At 36.2% G+C, this 17,611-nt stretch overlaps 3 protein-coding genes across 3 annotated transcripts; all 3 read right to left on the bottom strand.

Moving 5' to 3' along the window:
• Positions 1–599: 599 nt before the first annotated feature.
• Positions 600–5,509, bottom strand: LOC17884088 (probable sucrose-phosphate synthase 2). Its single transcript, XM_006286902.2, has 13 exons — positions 5,072–5,509; positions 4,868–4,957; positions 4,488–4,732; positions 4,346–4,409; positions 3,572–4,264; positions 3,363–3,467; positions 3,121–3,252; positions 2,842–3,018; positions 2,568–2,621; positions 2,426–2,488; positions 1,421–2,326; positions 1,201–1,328; positions 600–1,081 (listed from the first exon to the last, which is right to left on the bottom strand). Exons 1-13 carry the CDS (start codon positions 5,282–5,284, stop codon positions 802–804), a joined length of 3,150 nt encoding a protein of 1,049 aa, XP_006286964.1. The 5' UTR covers positions 5,285–5,509; the 3' UTR covers positions 600–801.
• A 645-nt stretch (positions 5,510–6,154) lies between these two features.
• LOC17883614 (synaptotagmin-4) lies at positions 6,155–9,258 on the bottom strand. Its single transcript, XM_023781168.1, has 11 exons — positions 8,913–9,258; positions 8,702–8,806; positions 8,555–8,605; positions 8,340–8,460; positions 8,101–8,228; positions 7,912–8,013; positions 7,747–7,821; positions 7,576–7,655; positions 7,332–7,482; positions 7,002–7,232; positions 6,155–6,884 (listed from the first exon to the last, which is right to left on the bottom strand). The coding sequence occupies exons 1-11, from the start codon at positions 9,015–9,017 to the stop codon at positions 6,330–6,332; spliced, it is 1,704 nt and encodes a 567-aa protein (XP_023636936.1). The 5' UTR covers positions 9,018–9,258; the 3' UTR covers positions 6,155–6,329.
• A 6,700-nt stretch (positions 9,259–15,958) lies between these two features.
• On the bottom strand, positions 15,959–17,137 carry LOC17882266. Its single transcript, XM_006288561.2, has one exon. The coding sequence runs from the start codon at positions 16,947–16,949 to the stop codon at positions 16,290–16,292; it is 660 nt and encodes a 219-aa protein (XP_006288623.1). The 5' UTR covers positions 16,950–17,137; the 3' UTR covers positions 15,959–16,289.
• Positions 17,138–17,611: the final 474 nt, after the last annotated feature.

The raw sequence follows: 17,611 nt of genomic DNA, 5'->3' as shown, positions 1-17,611 counted from the left end.
GATATACGATTTTCAATCTTTAGATGAATCGAAACGTAAAATATATTCATGGAACTCATCATATATGTGGGAAATTTAAAAAGCAAAACAAATACTATAAACGTTCCTAAGAGAGAGACAAGCCCCAAGCAGTAGTCTACTAAATGAAAAAGCGAAAAGGTAAACTACTTTAACGACTTACCTTTTAGTTTTTTCATACTTGTTCTGTATTTTCTGCAGACAATGTTCTATTCTTTTGTAGTTCTGCTCACACAATACTTGTGTTTTCGTGTTAGACACTAGGTGGAGTAAGATTAACTACAGAGATTTTTGTTTGGTTAGTAGTTTCTACATGTAACATGTGATGTGAACATACATTTCATCGAAACGGTGAAAAAAGTACGATAGTAAAACTGAGAGAACAAAAAAAAAAAACATATAGCAGGTGTATTTTTACCACATCTTTGTACAGTGTGCTCTGAAGGGAACGAAGCTACAAATTACATCAACTATTAGTTTTACTATCTATTTTTATGTTCTGTTTATATCTAAATGTACATTACTAAGCAAATCACCAAGACTTCATCAACTGAATTTACAAAAGGATCTTTACCACTTGCTTTTCCACAGATAATATTGTTTACTGCATAAGTTTTTCATTATACAAAAGGTTATTTCAATACATCACCACAAAAACCGAGCACAAAAATTTGTACTGGGCGACAATCTTATTGATTTATTGTTACTTTGTTTTCTGTTATGATCGCATATTGGTTCAACAAAATGTTTTTTTTTTTTATTATTTAGGAAAAATAACCAGCCTTAGGGCTTGGGGAGACTGATCCCAAGCTTCTCTAGAGCGGCCTTAATGGCATCACGACCACATTCTTCAGCTTCAGTGATATTGGGACTGTTTGATGGAGTCACATCCTCCATTGGGTAGCTTCGGTTGCCGTGTAGCTCACGCAAGTCACTGGCTAGGCCTTTTAGTATCACTGTTTTGTGAATTCCTCCAAGCAAGCCTTCGTAATCTGTGTCACCTGAACCTCCCACGAACACCACCATGTTTGATAAGTCAATCCCCCATCGCACTAGCAAATACCTGAAAACAGAGGAACATATGTGAGCTCTGATCACTGCGAGAATTCAAGGTTTCAAAAATCCAAGAAAGTGAAAACACTTATTGATGTGTTGATATCATAGTTTATGATCAAAACGTACCTAAGGGCCTGAGATCGTGAAGCAAGAACAGGGATTACATTGAGCCGAGCTCCATTTTGGCAGTAAACTACATTGCAACGTAATGCTTGAATTCTCATCAGTTTCCTCAGCTCTTTCATTGGAGGAATCTGCAGAGAGATTGAATTATCGAAGTTGAGATTAGAAGATTAAAAACCGAAGATCAATGTTTCAAAGATTATAGGCCGAGGGGTGTATTTACCAAAGCGGGATCTTTCACTTTGAAGGATAAGCAATAGTTGGTAGAAGAAGACTCATCTTCAGCTAGAATCTCTCCTTGTTTTGCCTTTTTCTTCTCTTGAACAGAACTAATCCAGCGGATCAAAGTCTTCCTCAAGCTCTCTCCACCCCAGCGGAATTCTATATGGGAATGGTAATCTGCATCAAGAGTATAAGGAAGCGCGGTTTTATCCTCAGAAGCAGAGGACGTGAAGTAGAGTTCACTTCCACTGTTGCAGATAACAGCATCAAAGTCTTGCGGTTTCAACCCTCCTGAAAGCAATGTTGTGTGAGTCTCAGATATAGTCATTGAGGTTGAGAGTATAAATCCTGTAGAACCTCCTTTTCCTGCAGCATCAATAACTGTTTTCACCACTGCGAGTAGATCTGAGGTTGTGCCGCAGTCCACAGCAATGACAAATATATGTTTCCTTCTTTTCAAGGTCGGCATCTTTGAATCAAACTTCTCTGCTGATCTGCCCTTTTGTGCCAAGGTTGAAACAGCTTTCTCTACCTCAGCTTTTCGTTCAGCGGCGCTGTCTTCAGCATCTAAGTTAGAATCTACACCATTGTTACCGTCACCCTTTTCACCATCTAAAGAAAGTTTTAGATTCAAGGAGATGTCATGTATATCTCTCAGAGAGTCGCTGGGTGAATCAGGGTCTGAGTTCTCAAACTCAGCTCTCTGCCATTTAGGATGTCTTTGCTTACACGAAGCTATCCGAGCTAAATATGTTTTGCAATGCTCTGGCCACGAAAATAGGTGGATGTTTTTAAGGCCGTTTTGCCTGCATCTTCCCCATAGCTGTTTGTCTGAAACTAGTTTCAGCAGAGCATCAGCTATAGCTTGCTGATTATGAGGGTCAACTAGAAGACCATTGTCAAGAACCTGCAAGTTAGTAGCAAATATCAGCTATAGCTTGCTCCGCTTTGATTGCACAGTGCCGTATAGTGCAATTTTTTCTTTGAAATATGGAAAGTGACAAACCCGATGAATATCAACAGGTCCTCCATTTATTGTTGCGACAGTGGGCAGTCCATGAGCTCCCGCCTGTTAGTTACAGCGCATGCTAATAAATAAAATATCCTGTAATGAATACAAAACTGAAGAGATAGAAATGATAAAATACCTCTATCAGAGTCAGTCCAAATGGTTCGATGAACGCTGGATTTATAAATACTCCCTGCAAAAAAGGTTTGAGCTAAGACAGATAAACAATGCAAGGAACTAACTAATTCACAGAAACAGCAAACACGCAGGCTAATATCCTGTATATGGGAACAATTATTGATCACTAAATTCGCTACGATAATTTAGGAAAGTCAATCCATAAACCCTATAACCACTTAATAAGGAAGAGATCCAAAAAAATAAAGAGAGAGAAAAGTAAACATGTTTGACACCTTTGTTTTGGCTGCTAAACGGTAAATTTCAGGCACATCTGATTGTTGGTGATGCTTAGGCATTGCCACTTGACCATATAGGTCGTACTTGTCAATTAGCTTCAGAATTGAGAGCAGCACAGAGGCATTCGTGGAGGACAACTCATCAATATCATTTCTATTTCCCATTATCAATGTCTGCAATCGAAGGTAGTGAAAGGAGGAATGGAAAATGTGAAATACACTTCCAGAAAATTAGTTGGAGATCATAATTCTATAAAATTTAAGTAGAAGACTTACAAGGTTAGCAAGTTCCCGTAATGGACGACATTCTCCAAAGGCTTTGACTAAGGTAACCAAATTCTTTTTAGGATCCGGCCGAGCAAGAGCGAGTATCATAGGCTTACGAGGGTTAGAAAAGAAGCGCATAATCTGCCCAAGTAAAGAGTAATTGCAGTAAATATTAAAGTACCAGTTAAGCATATATACAAAGTGTCAAAGTAAAGGATAAAACAAAGTCTATAATTTGAAGATATGATAACCTCAGACCAAATTGGTGGATCAGCAGATTGTGGATTTTCATCATCTCCATCTGCATCCACATCATGTGGCACAATGTGATGAAATTCCATTCCTGGAGGAATTACCTAAAATCACACGACAAGGCTACTCGTGAGTCATGATAAAAGTACCTTCTCATGTTTAAATCCAGACGAGGAACTTAGAGGATCAGAGAGAATATGATACTTACAACCATGCGAGGCATAAATCTGCCAAGACAGCTCACGCCCCTCTTCATTCTTGCTCTGAGTTTTCGCTCCAAAACCGGATCAAAACCATCATACAGGCGCCATTGCTCTTCTATCTCTTGTCTTGTGCTAGTTATAATAATCTCAGAAGCATCAAGACATAGTTCCTCTGCCTCAATCCGTCTCATTATCTTGTAGTTAGAATTTATTTCCTCTTTTGGTCTCCCTTGCTTCAGGAGTTGCTCAAGCTTATCACGACCAAGAGAATGTCCAGTAAAAACCATTGGTACATTCAGAGCTCCAGATAGAAGAGCAGCAGAATCACCAGCATCTGCATAGTGTCCGTGAATAGAAACAGGCCACACTTGTTGTCCCCCACCAATTTGCTCACCAAGAACTTTAGAAATCTGCATAATATGGCTAAGTGCCCTATCAACAAATTCGGGGATATGAGGCCAGAGGAGCTCTTTTGGTACATATTTATCTTTTGGACCAAAAGGTATGCGAATTATATAGGCGCCACTGCTCTCTCCATGCTCTTGCTCTGTATCAATGTCTAAAGGATTTAACATCTCACTCGGTTCAGAGTAGCTGGAATCCACATCTGGTGCAGACACCTGTCTGGTCAACAAATCTACACGATAGACTCCTGGCATTGATCCCAGTGCCCTTGCAAGTTCCACAACATACTTCACCTGAGTGAAGAAATCGTTTTAAACAGTGTGAATTGAGAGTTTCAATCTAAAAAAAAAAAATGCTTGTAGGTAGAAGATTACCTGGCCACCAGTATCAGAATCCCTACCAAGCTCCATGTTTTCACCACGTATCAAACCATGAAGACTGCAAGACATTTTCTACCATGTGAAACAAACTTATTACGACTACAGAATACCAAATCTCAAGTAATGATGACTATACCTTATTAGCACGATGTAAAGCTTTTTCTCATTGTGTTGAGCAAACCAATTCTCAAACACGTCCACAGAACTGATCCGAGACATTCTTCCTTTGGTGTTGCTATCACTAGGAGTTGGGATTTCACCAGGCAAATCTGCCCTCTCTCCTTCAGAGAAGTCTTCTGACATCTCAGCAGTAACTTCCCTCCTTGCTTTTTCACGCTCAAGCTGACGTTTAGCTGCACGCTTAGCATTCTTCCCTTCAACCTAATCAAAAACATTTCACAACCACAAATAGATTTACTCAGAGCAGATTAACTCATAGATACTATAGCTAGAAGCGAACGATCAAGAGAACAACATGCAATGCTTATTCCCGGATCTTAAAACGAAATCACGAACCTGTTTCTTCTGACGAGCCAAATTCCAGATCCTCCAACACAAATTCTCCAACCTCGTGTTCCGCTCTTGCGGACTTCTCGTTGCCGCAGCCTTTGAAAGAAGAGGAAAACAACCAAAATTTCAATCGACCAAAAAAAAAACTCAGAAACATCAAAAACGCAAACGCAAAACACAAATGTCGAAGCGAAGGGGGGAATGGTATACCTGAACCCAGGAACGATGAAGATCAGTCTCATCGAAGCCTGTGATAACCTCCTCGACGAAATAACGAGTGGGACTGAAATGTCCACGCTCTCTTAACAGAAGCGACGATTTGGAATCGCCGGTTCCTGGCTGCGACGATTTGGAATTGCTGATTCCTGGCTCCGCCGCGAGGATCGCCTCCAGGTAACTATTCACCCAGTCGTTTCCCACCATTTTTGTTTGATCGATCTCAACGATCCGGCCAAAAAATAAACCACAAAAACTGATCTCTCTGCAAAAGTTCGCGAATCAAGGATACAAAATATGGAGATTGGATGAGAGCAAGATGTGAGTTTGTGAAAACGATCGAGATTGATATACACGACAGCAGCAGCAGAAGAAGAGAAGAAGACGAAGAAGAAGAAGAAGGAGAGGGAGAGGGAAAGAGGTTGGTGGTTATTAATTTGGCGAATTTGGGAAAACGTCGCTTCGTTTTCAGTTTTCTTATAAAGTAGTATATTTTACTTAATTAGATACAGTAATTAATTTTAAATATCTGATTACATTAAGTATCATTGACCAGATTGTGATTCAACATTGCAAAGACGTAAATTAATTGACCTCTTTACTTAGAAAAACAAATTAATTGTTTGGAAATTGAAAAACAAAAATATTTAGAAGAGGAGTGATGTGTTTATTGAAGATTGGTTTCGAATCACGTAAAAGCGTATAGGAGGAAACTGGAAGATTCCATAAAGATTTCTTTATTGAATTTTCGGAAAGTGTCTTTTTTATTAATATAATGTGAAGGAGCAGTGAGTTGTGACACTTGGCTAAATCTAGAAACAGCATAAAGCATCATACTATAAAGAATCTTCTATTTTGTTTCCTTTGACAAGTATTAGAATCTTTTATATTATTTTATTTTATACGAGCGAATATCCTTATTACATTGAGCTATATACAGTAGCTGTTGTTTACCATTTTTTTTTTTTTAAAGTAATTTGTTTGTTCCACGACCATGCCACGTTATTATCGCTCATAAGTATTAAGATACACTTTTTAGATCATTTTTATATAAAAAACTATCGATTTAAATGAATATAAAACTAAACGGTGATATACATATATTGATATCTTCTATGGCAAGGAAGGAATGATAACAACAAACATGAGCATATACAACAAACACAACAGACGAATGTTAAAACGAAACTTAAAGAACACGTGTCACTTAATTAAAATGAGAGTAGAAAGGAGGATGAGTGATCATCAAGACTCAAGAGGCGTCTCTGAGCTTAAGCCTTGGAGTCCATTTCAGATGGATACACAGCTTTCCTGATTTGGCTCCGTCCAACTCGTACCACTCTTGAAACTCTCCTTCCAACATCACTCGTGTTAACGTCATTATCACTCTCCCTATCTTGTCTTTCCCGAATTTGTCATGGTCCCATACTTCAAGCATCAACAGATCATGCAATGCATCTTCCACTACAAAATCAAATGTCTGGTTCCAAACCGGATTCAAACTGTCCGGTACAACCCTTGTCTTGGACTTGGCTTCCGATTTCTTCAATGTTATAACCACAAATGGATCTGCTTTTCCCATCACATCTACTGCTGGTAAGTCTTCAGCAGCCACCACTGTCACAGACAACACTCCTCTCACTATCACATCTTTTTTCTTCTGCGCTTTTTTCGCATCCGTAGCATCAGAATCCTCGCTTTCCGGCTTAAGCACCTTCTCTAAAATGGTCAATGAGTAGTCCGGATTAAACGGGTTCTTCAATCCGCCGTCTTTTCCTAAGGGGGAATATAGGAGCTCCAACTGCACCTATATCACCACAAAATATGTATACATCTTTAATACTATTAAAGAAGATGTATATGCAGCCTAGCTAGTACTAGACTTACTACTTACTACATTATTTATTTTGAAGTAGAAACTAACCTGACCCCGATTTTTTTTGTCCTTTTGGATCACTAAATCCTTGACTAATTTCAACCAAATATCTTTAACTTTCCCGGGCACGAGTTCATTTAACGGTACTTGAGCAGCCCCTATGAGCTGGGAAGATCCAACTCCTTCATCGTCAAAGACTCTTACTGTCAAATGTTGAGTTGAGACGTCTTCCACAATGAACTCAAAATGTTCATTCCAAATCGGATTCAACGAGTTACTCTAGTTGACATTAGAAAGATAGTGACGTGCAATCCAAATTAATTAGCAAAAGATAAAAAGATATATATTGGAATCTGGTAAGAGGAAGAAATATCTTACAATAGTTTTGGTCTTTTGGGTTTTGTCACGCAATGGTCGAATGAACAAAACAGCGTAAGGATCGGATTTTCCAATCATGTCTTTGTTAGCTAAGTCCTTTGCTTGCACAATCTTCACATCCAATGTTCCAACAGGTCTCAGCTCCAGATCACTTGTCAAAACACATTTCAGATTTATATAAAGATGGTCGTCACAATATAAGCTAAATCGAAATGCTACTGTACGTCTAAAGAAGCAAGAAAACCTGTAATCCCCTGGCAATATAGGTATAATTTTCCTAACAGGCCATGTAATACTGTCTTCAATCGCGTCCAGAATAGTTTCCTTTCAAAGACGTTAACGGATTGTTAACTAGATGTTACATTTATGATGTAAGAATATATAAGATTAAAATTTTGTTCTGTTTTTGGCATACTTCGATTGCATCTGAAATCCCTGGAATTGATGTTAATTCACCACCAACAACCTTAAGTGTAAAATCTAGCGCTTTCTGCTCACCAAGAAGAAGAAAAAAACAAAACAAAGATTACTTAAGCATGCGAACTTTAAAGGTAATGAAGATCATCACTATATATCTTACCTTCTCACGCAGTGAATAAGAAAGTGCGCCAAAACAAGGGAACTCATCAACAAGAGGTTTGAATATCAACCTGAAAACACCTGTGAATCCTATGTTTTTCACCTATACAAACAACACAGAAATCTCAAGAACAAAAAAAATGAATACTACTAAAATTAATAACTATAATGACCATTACTAGTAAAGTACCTCAATTGGTAAAGCTACGCCAAGTAAGGTTTTGATATCCAACACGATTTTCGGATTACCGTCCCATTGTATTTCAAGTTCCATCGTAATTCCATTAGGTCCACTTTCACTTTCTAAGATAGAAACTCCTGAAAATGAATGAGCATTGCTACAGTCTTATATCTCTGCTTTGGAGTTATTTGTTCCCAAGTACAGCAACCTACTAGATTATTAATGAACCAACAAAACAAAAAACAAACCTGTGAACTGAGGAGCCACAGTCCCAAGAGTAAACTTAGAGAACTTAAGAGATGCTAACATAGCTGGTGTATACTGTTCAAGAACTGGTTCCACACTGCTTCTTATCAGTTCAGAAGCTGCCTACAAGATTAAACCAACATATCCACACTAAGTTAGTGAATATACATGTCACATTCGAAAAATTCCAAAACAAGTGCACTTCAATTTAAGTTACCTCATTTACATAAGGCCAGATCTTTTCAAGTTCAAGATTAAGCCAATTCAACTGTAATTTAATCAAGAACAAGTATCAATATGCCAACAAGAGCAAAAGTAGTAAAAAGAAAATGATGGAAGTAAAAGAGATTTAGAAATAACTCAACTTTTGTCTCTGAGAAAACACAACCCAAGAAGGATAAAATTCTCCAGGGAGAAGTTTTCTCGAATCTTGAACTGTCATTCTTGCAAATGCAGCAATGGTCTTCGCCTAGACAACATTTATTATTATTCGTTAATATTAAACCACCTCAAAACGTTTAATTAACAGATGAAAACAATTAAACACATGATAATGTAAAAAAATGATATTTTACCAAATCAGCTCGACGAGTGGATCTGACTTTAGAATAGCGTGCAAATGCAACGACCAAACCGAAAGAAACTGCGATTCCTATGAACAAACCAAAGAGGAAACCCATTTCGGTTACAACTTCTCCAAAGGATCGAACACACTGGACGAGAGACACGACACGATGATGACTTTAGATGATGAGATCCATTCATCGGAACACAGAGTGCTCTGCTTCGAAATAATTAATCGACAATAAAGCTTAAAGAGGAGATTGCTTCGCTCTTAATTATTCTCTAATCATCTAATTTTATTCATTTTTTTGGGCTTTTTAAGATTCTTCTGTCACTTTCTTTTGCTTTTGATTTGATCTTGTCTGATCTCATTCTCTCTCGTTCTTGTTCTTCATTCTTCTTCTGCATGCTTCTCGAACTTTATTTATTTTATGTAAAATCTGTTTAGACCAACCCTTGGCCAGTTGGCCGTTTTATTTCGCTCTTAGTGTCACTTGTGTGTGTTTTTTTTGACTTTTTCCTTTTTTGTTTGGTTTACCATATAGTGGAAAAATTAAACCGTAATACAAAAATCAAACCGAACCAAAATCAAAATAATTCGGTTTGGTGCTTGTCAGTCAAAAATTTCAGAAATCTCTACTAAGCCGAAAGGATGGGCCGGCCCAATTGAAATCATTAACAATGCATACAGTACCATATACATTTTCTGACAGATGTAAAAGTCAATGGTGGGATTAATGAACTCTGGCTGGCTAATAAAAAATGTACTTGGAAACGTGGCCTTGGAGGGATCACTTTGACAGTTTCATGGACGTACGCAATATACTTTTGTGTCATAACTCTTTTAATTTTTCAACTCTTTTCTGACTTTTTCGTTCTTTTTTACATCACTTTTCGCATTCAATTACACTTACACACACTAAGTTCAAACTTCTATTTACTCGGCGCAGAATCTAACGCTAACTTCCAAATGACCATTTGACAAGGAACGTTGCCCATTTCTTTGTGGCCACATGTATTTTGTAGAGAAGTCCACGTACTAAAATATTGTATAATTTTCATCTTATGACCCGGTTCAGATTGTATTATCTTAATTTGATATGAGTGTTAAGAGTGCATTGACTTTTAAATATTCAATCAATATAATGATGCTATATATACGTTGGTTATACTAATTGCAATTTGTATTGAAAAGTTTGTTTGGTTAGTCATTAGGTAACGTATCGTATGATAGTAAGTAAACCTTTCAACAAGTAGCTTTTGCAACTTCATGATCAGTCAGTTCAGTTAGTTTATGCACTTGGCCGAATTGATTATTATATAGATCACGTGTTGCCATTTATATGTTTAAAGAAAAAAATTTGTTGTCGAAAACAAAAAAAAATCAATAATCTTGTATCAAAACTTATAGGCGTTAACTAGACATAAACCTAATTTCAATTACAGCTGTCTTCATCTATCAAAAACTAATAATTTGCAAATTTTGTTCTTATTATAAAGAACTTTAACTATGAAGGTGTTATGTTTTGTCCTATATTGCACTATTGGTGAACTATTACAAAAAGTGAGGAAAAAACTCATGATACTATATATGTAATTTTGTGCTTGCAACACAATTCCTTATGGTTATTCTCCTAATTTTTATAGACTAGTACTAGTAATATTTTCCTTGATATATTATGAATGTAAAATGCATAAATTTGCGTCCCAAAGAATCTACGAAAATTCTCTTACTTTCATGTCCAATTTTTTGTTTTCTTGATAAATGAATGTGAAATGCATAAATTTGCGTCCCAACGAATCTAGAAAAACTCATAACAGCCCTTAATATACGCATAAAGGACAAAGGGGGAAAAAATGCCCTGTAAGATAAATAAACACAGAATCTTTCTAGTGAGTGGTTGTAGATTATCTAGGAACACGGAGAGGGACTCAAGGAGCTACAAACAAAGAAAAAATTAAGGACATGAAGAAAACAACGAATTTTGTAAGAGTGTGTGGATGATAGAAAGATTTGAATTATCCAGAAGAGAGAATCAGAAACTCACAAAAAGAATGTGAACGAGTTTGAGGATTAAAGAAAAGGCCAACTGAAACTGTGCCACAGCCTTAAAATTAGCCGAAACATAACACAATAGTAGCAAAAAGAAAACAAAGAAAGAAAAGTTTAAATTAATCTCTCTTTTTTTTTTGTGGTTTTTGATTGTCACATGTTGTGTCTGAACATTGGCTCTTTCTCTAGCAAAAGCCTAAAGCTTAATTAAAAGAGTTTAATTACTCATCTTAATGAAAGCGTGTGGGGCAGAGTCATCACTCATGTCTCGTTTTCACTATCTCAACTGCTGTCTTAATTGGTAATCAATTTGTTCCTTAACGGATAGTTTCTGATTCGTTTCTAAACTAATGATGTAGTTAACGTTGTTTTCTAAGGACAAAACATAACGGATACAGACTGGTTAGAACTTTTAGAGGTAGTGGACTTAGAGACTGTAACTAGTAAAAAGTGGATACATTCAGCTGCCGTGCTTAGATATAGAGACTCTTCATATATTTAGGTTTGTTTTGAAATATATGGAAGAAGCATAGACCGTAATGATTCTATATCTAAACGCAAAGGGTGCGTACGTGATATGTTTTCATCATCAGCCTCGAAACAAAATAATGTAGTGGAGAATTCATCAGAGTTGATACCAATTTTATCTTTTACCAGTAGTAGTATCTAGTAATCCAGATGAAACACGAAGAAAACATGAGTAATGAGCCTTGCCTCTTGCATTTAAGAGGGTCATAACTGAAACAGTTGATGGCAATTAATCATATAGTAGTGAAGAGCATCATGTGCCACTGCGTCTCTCTATCATCTTTGAATTGTGCTATATATAGCTAAGATGTCGCATTTGAAATGAGGTGTTGTCGTGTTTGAACAGAAGAAACTTTTGATATATTTTTAGGTCTCCTTCTCGATCATTGAACTGCCGTTGTTGACCATCCTTTTATTTTGGAATAAATGGTAAACAAATCATTAAGTTGACAAAAAAAAAAATGGTAAACAAATCAATACTATCAACTTAGAAAACATCAAAGACTGGATCGTTGCCGGAAGAATGGATCCTCCTCCGCTGGGGAGTTGACCGGAAACAAACGATTCGAAACCAAAAATAATAATCATAATGCATTTGAGATTATTATTTTTATTTTTATAGTAATATTTACTATTTGAGATTGCAGTTACATTTTTATTTGAGATTATTATCTTTGGTTTATTATTATTTGAGATTGCACTTAACATTTTTATTTGAGATTATTATGTGGGTTATTATTATTTGAGATCACACTTTACAATTATCTAGTAGTCATTTCTTTTTGGCTCTTTTTCTAGAAATATACTTTAATAAATAAAATAAACGTAATTAGTGGACATATGAAAGTTGAAACAAAAATCCTAAACTTGCTTGTTAAGCCTTCTTGTGTTGTCCGGTCTATAGATAAATCAAACTTCATACAGAAAGGTATACGTTAGAAATTCAATAATTACAAGCCAAAGGAAAAAAAGGGACACACACAACACAAATAAGTCGGCTTTGGAGGAAAAGATATTTGATATATAAAGAAAGTGATTAATAAAGCAGATGGTCCACGGTTCATAGTCATCCCCGACCCTTTTGTTAAGAAGTCGGTTTGACATAAAGGAAAACAAGAGTTTAACCTCGCATACGTGTCAGAAGAGCGATAGTGCAACAATACGTGTGATTAGAGTGTGTGTGGAAGGTTTGAGAGAATACATCTAAAGTGATTAGTATATGTGATGTGTTATAATTTGACAAACTAACTGTTATAATATAGATTATAAACGAACTGTATTGATCAATTGAGTAACAATATCTAGCCGACTTGTCGTCTCCTAATAGGCCCATAGGAATGCCAAACCGCTAGAGCTTTTATCCGAAATATTGAGACTGTCAATATATTTAGTAATTTTACATAAATTTAGAGGCTAACTTGTTAATACAAATCTGTTGTATAACAACATGTGGAGGGGTTCAAAACCTGACAAAGTACATAATTGTCAAATCTGGCTCGTTGTACATATGAAAAAACGTTACCATGATGGTAACCCATATTCGCAATAATAGGTGTTGAATTTGATGAATTATGACAAGTGTTATATTTCGTTTTTATAAACCAAATCTAATAGTATGAGTTACGGTTTATGCTTTATCATGGAGGTATCGTGGAAGAACATATAACAATTTTGTGAGACTATTATGAATTATATATAATATAAAAAAGGTTCAGAAAACAACAAAATCAAAAGCAAAAATAGTGAAGTTGGAGATATATATATATATATAAAGAAAAAAGAAAAATCAAGTTGGTTGATCTCCCACGCTTAGGACACAAGCAACCCTTTACTTACCCTATCTTGTGAGTCTTTCTCAGGAATTTCCAAAACCGCCACGCAAAATACACTCTCTCTTTCGTCATTCTTTTTTGTTTCTGACCTCAACTCACCAAATGTATGTTGTTACCCATTAATTTAATTTGATTTAAGGGATAACATCATTCATGGTTAAACACAATTTAATAGTAATCACTTTAAAAAAAAATTCTCCTGACGATGAAGGGTGTTTTCTGAGAAGCCATTTAAAAATAGGCACGTCTTCGTTAGGGGTCGTCGACCCGAGATTTGAAGTCAGAAGAGTATCGCTTAGGGATGTAATATAAAAACCATTAAATTGGTATACTTGTATTACTTAATACTACTGCTACGTATCTATGCAAATCTATATAATTATGGTACAAGCCATTCTGTACATCTTTAGTTAATTACACCTGCTCTTCTTAAACAAATATCTCTCCCCTAATTATGGAAGATGCATGCGTCCTTACTGTATTCTTCTATTTTTCAAGTCTTTAATGAGTTTGGTTTCCACCTCACCTAAATCTGCTTTCACGAGAAAATCTTGTCTTTTGATACACATTCATTGTTCTACGTCTCACACAACAAATATTGTGATAATAATTGTGAAATAAGTGTAGTATTAACATGCATATCTCTTTATATATATTTTTGTCTTAGCAATTTTACAACCAAACATATATAAATTATATTAGGCAAGTAGACGGCCGACCTCTTATGATGTCACAGTGAAATGAACCAAATTTATGAAAAGAATAATATCAGTATAATTTATGAGAAGAATGATCTGATAAATCAAATAATTTAAAAAGATGATGGTAGCATATACTCTTCCAGGTAAGGAAGACGTGTATCCCATCTTTTATTCCACTTTTTCCCTCTTTATAAATTGAAACAATCTTATATTTCACTATTTTGTTCTTCTTGTTATTAAGGTACTACAATTTATTGCTTTGCCTCTTATAAAATGTACAACAATAATATTTGTAAATTAGTCGGCCAATGATGTCACTGTGATATTGAAGTATATGAAAAAATTCAATATATTTTAGTTTTCAACTACCATTCTCAAATTCTCAAATACTTTCTTATCTGCCCATATAAAAAATATAAAACTTCAACTTGTTGAGACATTTGAAGAAAATTTAGGTGGAGACGACGAGTCATAACGAAAGATGTAAAATACTAAATGATCTAAATAAATAAAAAATAAAAATAAAATAAAAAGATCCCACGTATGAAACCCATTATAAAACTAGTGAACTAAGGACGAACATTATGCAAAAAAGTATTACTGGGTTTAATTTCAGATGATTGTAGTACCATACGGAAGTAGAAGGAGGTCACGCCGATCAAACCCGAAGGTCTCCCGTCAAACAGAAAATATCACAAGTCCGGGCCAAGGTTGTGGTCGCCAACCATTGTCTTCTCTATTCATCACTAGCCGACCTTTTCTAGCAATAGAAAGGTTTTATTAAATCAGACAACTACGTACCACTAAAATTGCTTCACGTACAACATGTTACAATATGGGTCATCTATCATCAAGTTTAAATAATTTACATTGCGCTGCAATGTTAGAAGATGAATTTTTAAACTTCAAGTTGTTGAATTCAAACTATATATTAAAATAATAAAATATTTAATGTTCAAAATGTAATTAGTTACCTATATTATTTTTGTTCATAAAAAAATGATTACGGTATATTCCTGGACGCAGAGGAATATGATGGAATATAGTAATACAATCTTCCAGATAAGGAAGCCGTATCTTTCAAAATTCACCTCTTCTTCCTTCAGACATTATAATCTTTTTACCTGTTCATAAAAATCCAAAGGATACCCAATTTTTCATATATATATATTTTTTCCATTTTACTCCTCTAATTGTATATTCCATTCATCCATGATCCATAGTTCCGTCGTTTTCTAATTTGGTCAGTCAGCTTCCCTCTTTTACCATTTTACTCTTTTCCATTTTTCCTGTTTTTTCCTTTTTCCCAATGTAAAATTCCACTCTTGTAATCTTTTTTTTTTTGTCAATATGTCAATATTCTTTTAATGTCCATAAGAAGGTGAAGATCTTTTCCCACGTCTCTTGTTTATGTATTTTTTGTTTATATATTTTTTTTTGTCGAAGTCCATTCGCATTTTCATGTCCCGGTTAGTCAAGTTGTTCAAACTCCGTCTACAAACGCAACCTGTAAAAGGAAAAAAAAATAAAAAATGTTCACACAAAAGTAATTACAACTACGAAATAACATAAGCAACATATTACATAAAAACGACTTTAAAAAAAAAGAACGAAAAGAACATACCTTACACGACGAACGACGCATACCTGGAAAACTAACGGAACGCTCCTTAAACGGAAGAAGCGGCCACGGATGTATCACGGCAAACACGAACGTTGACTTGACGGAACACGCGAAAACAAAAAGAAACGCTAATCTGACAAACACAAACACACCATGGATGTGAGTAAACGAGAAATCTCAACTTTGTTCTTAATCAAAACAAATTCAAATCGCACAAAATTGTATTCAGTTCTTCGATTTTTCATTTTTAGGTGTAATTTAGAAGAGACTCCGAACACTTTTTTTTTTTTTTTTTTGGGTTTGTTTTCGAGGAAGAGCGGAGACCAACAAAGAAAAAAAAAACAGTAAAATGAGAAGTATGTACAATGCATTATCGCATCTTCTTCACCCAACAACAACAAAAAAAATTATGATTGGTGTGTGTTTCTTTCTTTCTTCGTTTACAAAATGATGCGAGACTCTTCTCCATCGGCCAGATCTCGCCCTACTTTTCTGACTTCTCCGGCCCAGATTCGAATCTCCGATAGCTTCAGAACAAAGAAAGACCTCTTCGCCGGATCTACTAAAATCCCTGTGGGGTTTTTTTTTTTTTCAGAGAGAAGAACAAAACATACGAACCTGAAAAATCTGGAAAAATCCCAAAATCCAGATCAAAATCGATTCTCATCAGCTTTCGCCATGATTGAGAGCCGACTCGGACGAGGCTGATACGCAGCTCGTCTTTTCAAATGATGCGAAGAAGGTCGAATCAAAGTCGTCAAAGCTCTTCTCACCCACTCTCCTTCAACACCACCGATTCTCACCAGCGAATTAGTCATCGCAGATCGGCGCATATTCAATCCGTTCGTCGTATACGAAGCTGTGCCTTGTCCGTGTGGATTCGCCACGTTCTTGTGCAGACTACATCTGAAAGATCCGGGATGAGTCGTCGGAGAACACATACACCGCCTCCTCGTCTCTGAGATCTTCGGTGGCTGATTCTTCGTAACGGAGATCGAGCGGTTAGTCGGGGATATAGATCTGCTGTCGAGAGAATAACGAAACGACTGAGACATCGGCTGAGCTGTGTAGAGATTCACACGAGTCGGCGAAGCAGATCGGTGGTGACTGTGGTTGTTGTCGTGATGATGACGGTGATTGCTGAAAAAAGCTGTCGACGGAGATGAGAAGCTAGAACTCGTAGAAGAAGCGAACGCCGAGGAAGAAGACGACGGAACGGCTCTAGAGTAACCACCGCAAAATCGACCTGACGGTGATTGTGAACGAAGCACCGGCCCGTTTGACTTGGTTCGTGACGAAGTAATCACCATATTTTTTTTTTCTCTTTTGTGAAAGTCAAATCGAAAACAGAATAAAAAGTCTCAAGAGGAAGGAGAAGAAGAAGAGAGAAGAAGGTGTTTTTGGTGGTAGTAAGCTCTTAAGAAGGTGCCTAAGAGAGGTTGGTTCGGCAAACCTAGCGAGTCTCAGGAACCAAATTTATAGCAAAAGCATGTTCAATGGCAATAAATGTAAATACTTACAAAGATTTTGACCAGTTTCGAAATTTAGGTTATTTCTATGTCGGGTTAGTCAAAACTTAACCATGGTTAGCAAAAAAATTAAATATTTTTGAAGGCTTTTTTATTTTAATTTATTTGATATATACTATAATTCAAGTTGGAGGCGGTTTTGCCGTTTCGAAAAGAATCGGGTTCGGATCCAACGGCTGAGATGACAAATCAGATTAGGAAATGCTTTTGTGGGCAGTTAGAAAAGCTGCCACGTGTTATGACTAAGAAAGATGTCAGCTCTTTTCGGTGTGACTTACGAGTGTACCCCCGCTTGTTATCATCTAATTACGTCTCTATGCCATTGCCCGTTGTTTTGCCAAGAGCCGGATTTGTAATTCCAATGGTTTTTTTATTTATGTTTTGTCGTCGCAATCCAATGGTTTTGTAACGGTATCGATTTAGTGATTAATTGTATCTAACAA

The sequence above is a fragment of the Capsella rubella genome, unplaced genomic scaffold (assembly GCF_000375325.1).
Source record: "Capsella rubella cultivar Monte Gargano unplaced genomic scaffold, Caprub1_0 scaffold_6, whole genome shotgun sequence".
Classification (NCBI taxonomy): domain Eukaryota; kingdom Viridiplantae; phylum Streptophyta; class Magnoliopsida; order Brassicales; family Brassicaceae; genus Capsella; species Capsella rubella.
The sequence above is the reverse complement of the archived record's forward strand: the minus strand, read 5'-3'. Positions and strand labels throughout refer to the sequence as shown.

Bases quoted from the DNA above. Each gene is read 5' to 3' on its own strand.
- LOC17884088 (XM_006286902.2), bottom strand. From the start codon at position 5,284: ATGGTGGGAAACGACTGGGTGAATAGTTACCTGGAGGCGATCCTCGCG. The intron at 4,410-4,487 runs GTATAGTCATCA...AATGTCTTGCAG, and splicing joins CTTTACATCGTGCTAATAAG to TCTTCATGGTTTGATACGTG. The intron at 2,489-2,567 runs GTATTTTATCAT...TGTAACTAACAG, and splicing joins TTGGACTGACTCTGATAGAG to GCGGGAGCTCATGGACTGCC.
- LOC17883614 (XM_023781168.1), bottom strand. From the start codon at position 9,017: ATGGGTTTCCTCTTTGGTTTGTTCATAGGAATCGCAGTTTCTTTCGGT. The intron at 7,233-7,331 runs GTAAGATATTTC...AATGTCAACTAG, and splicing joins CCCAAAAGACCAAAACTATT to AGTAACTCGTTGAATCCGAT. The intron at 6,885-7,001 runs GTTAGTTTCTAC...GTGGTGATATAG, and splicing joins ACAAAAAAAATCGGGGTCAG to GTGCAGTTGGAGCTCCTATA.
- LOC17882266 (XM_006288561.2), bottom strand. From the start codon at position 16,949: ATGGTGATTACTTCGTCACGAACCAAGTCAAACGGGCCGGTGCTTCGT.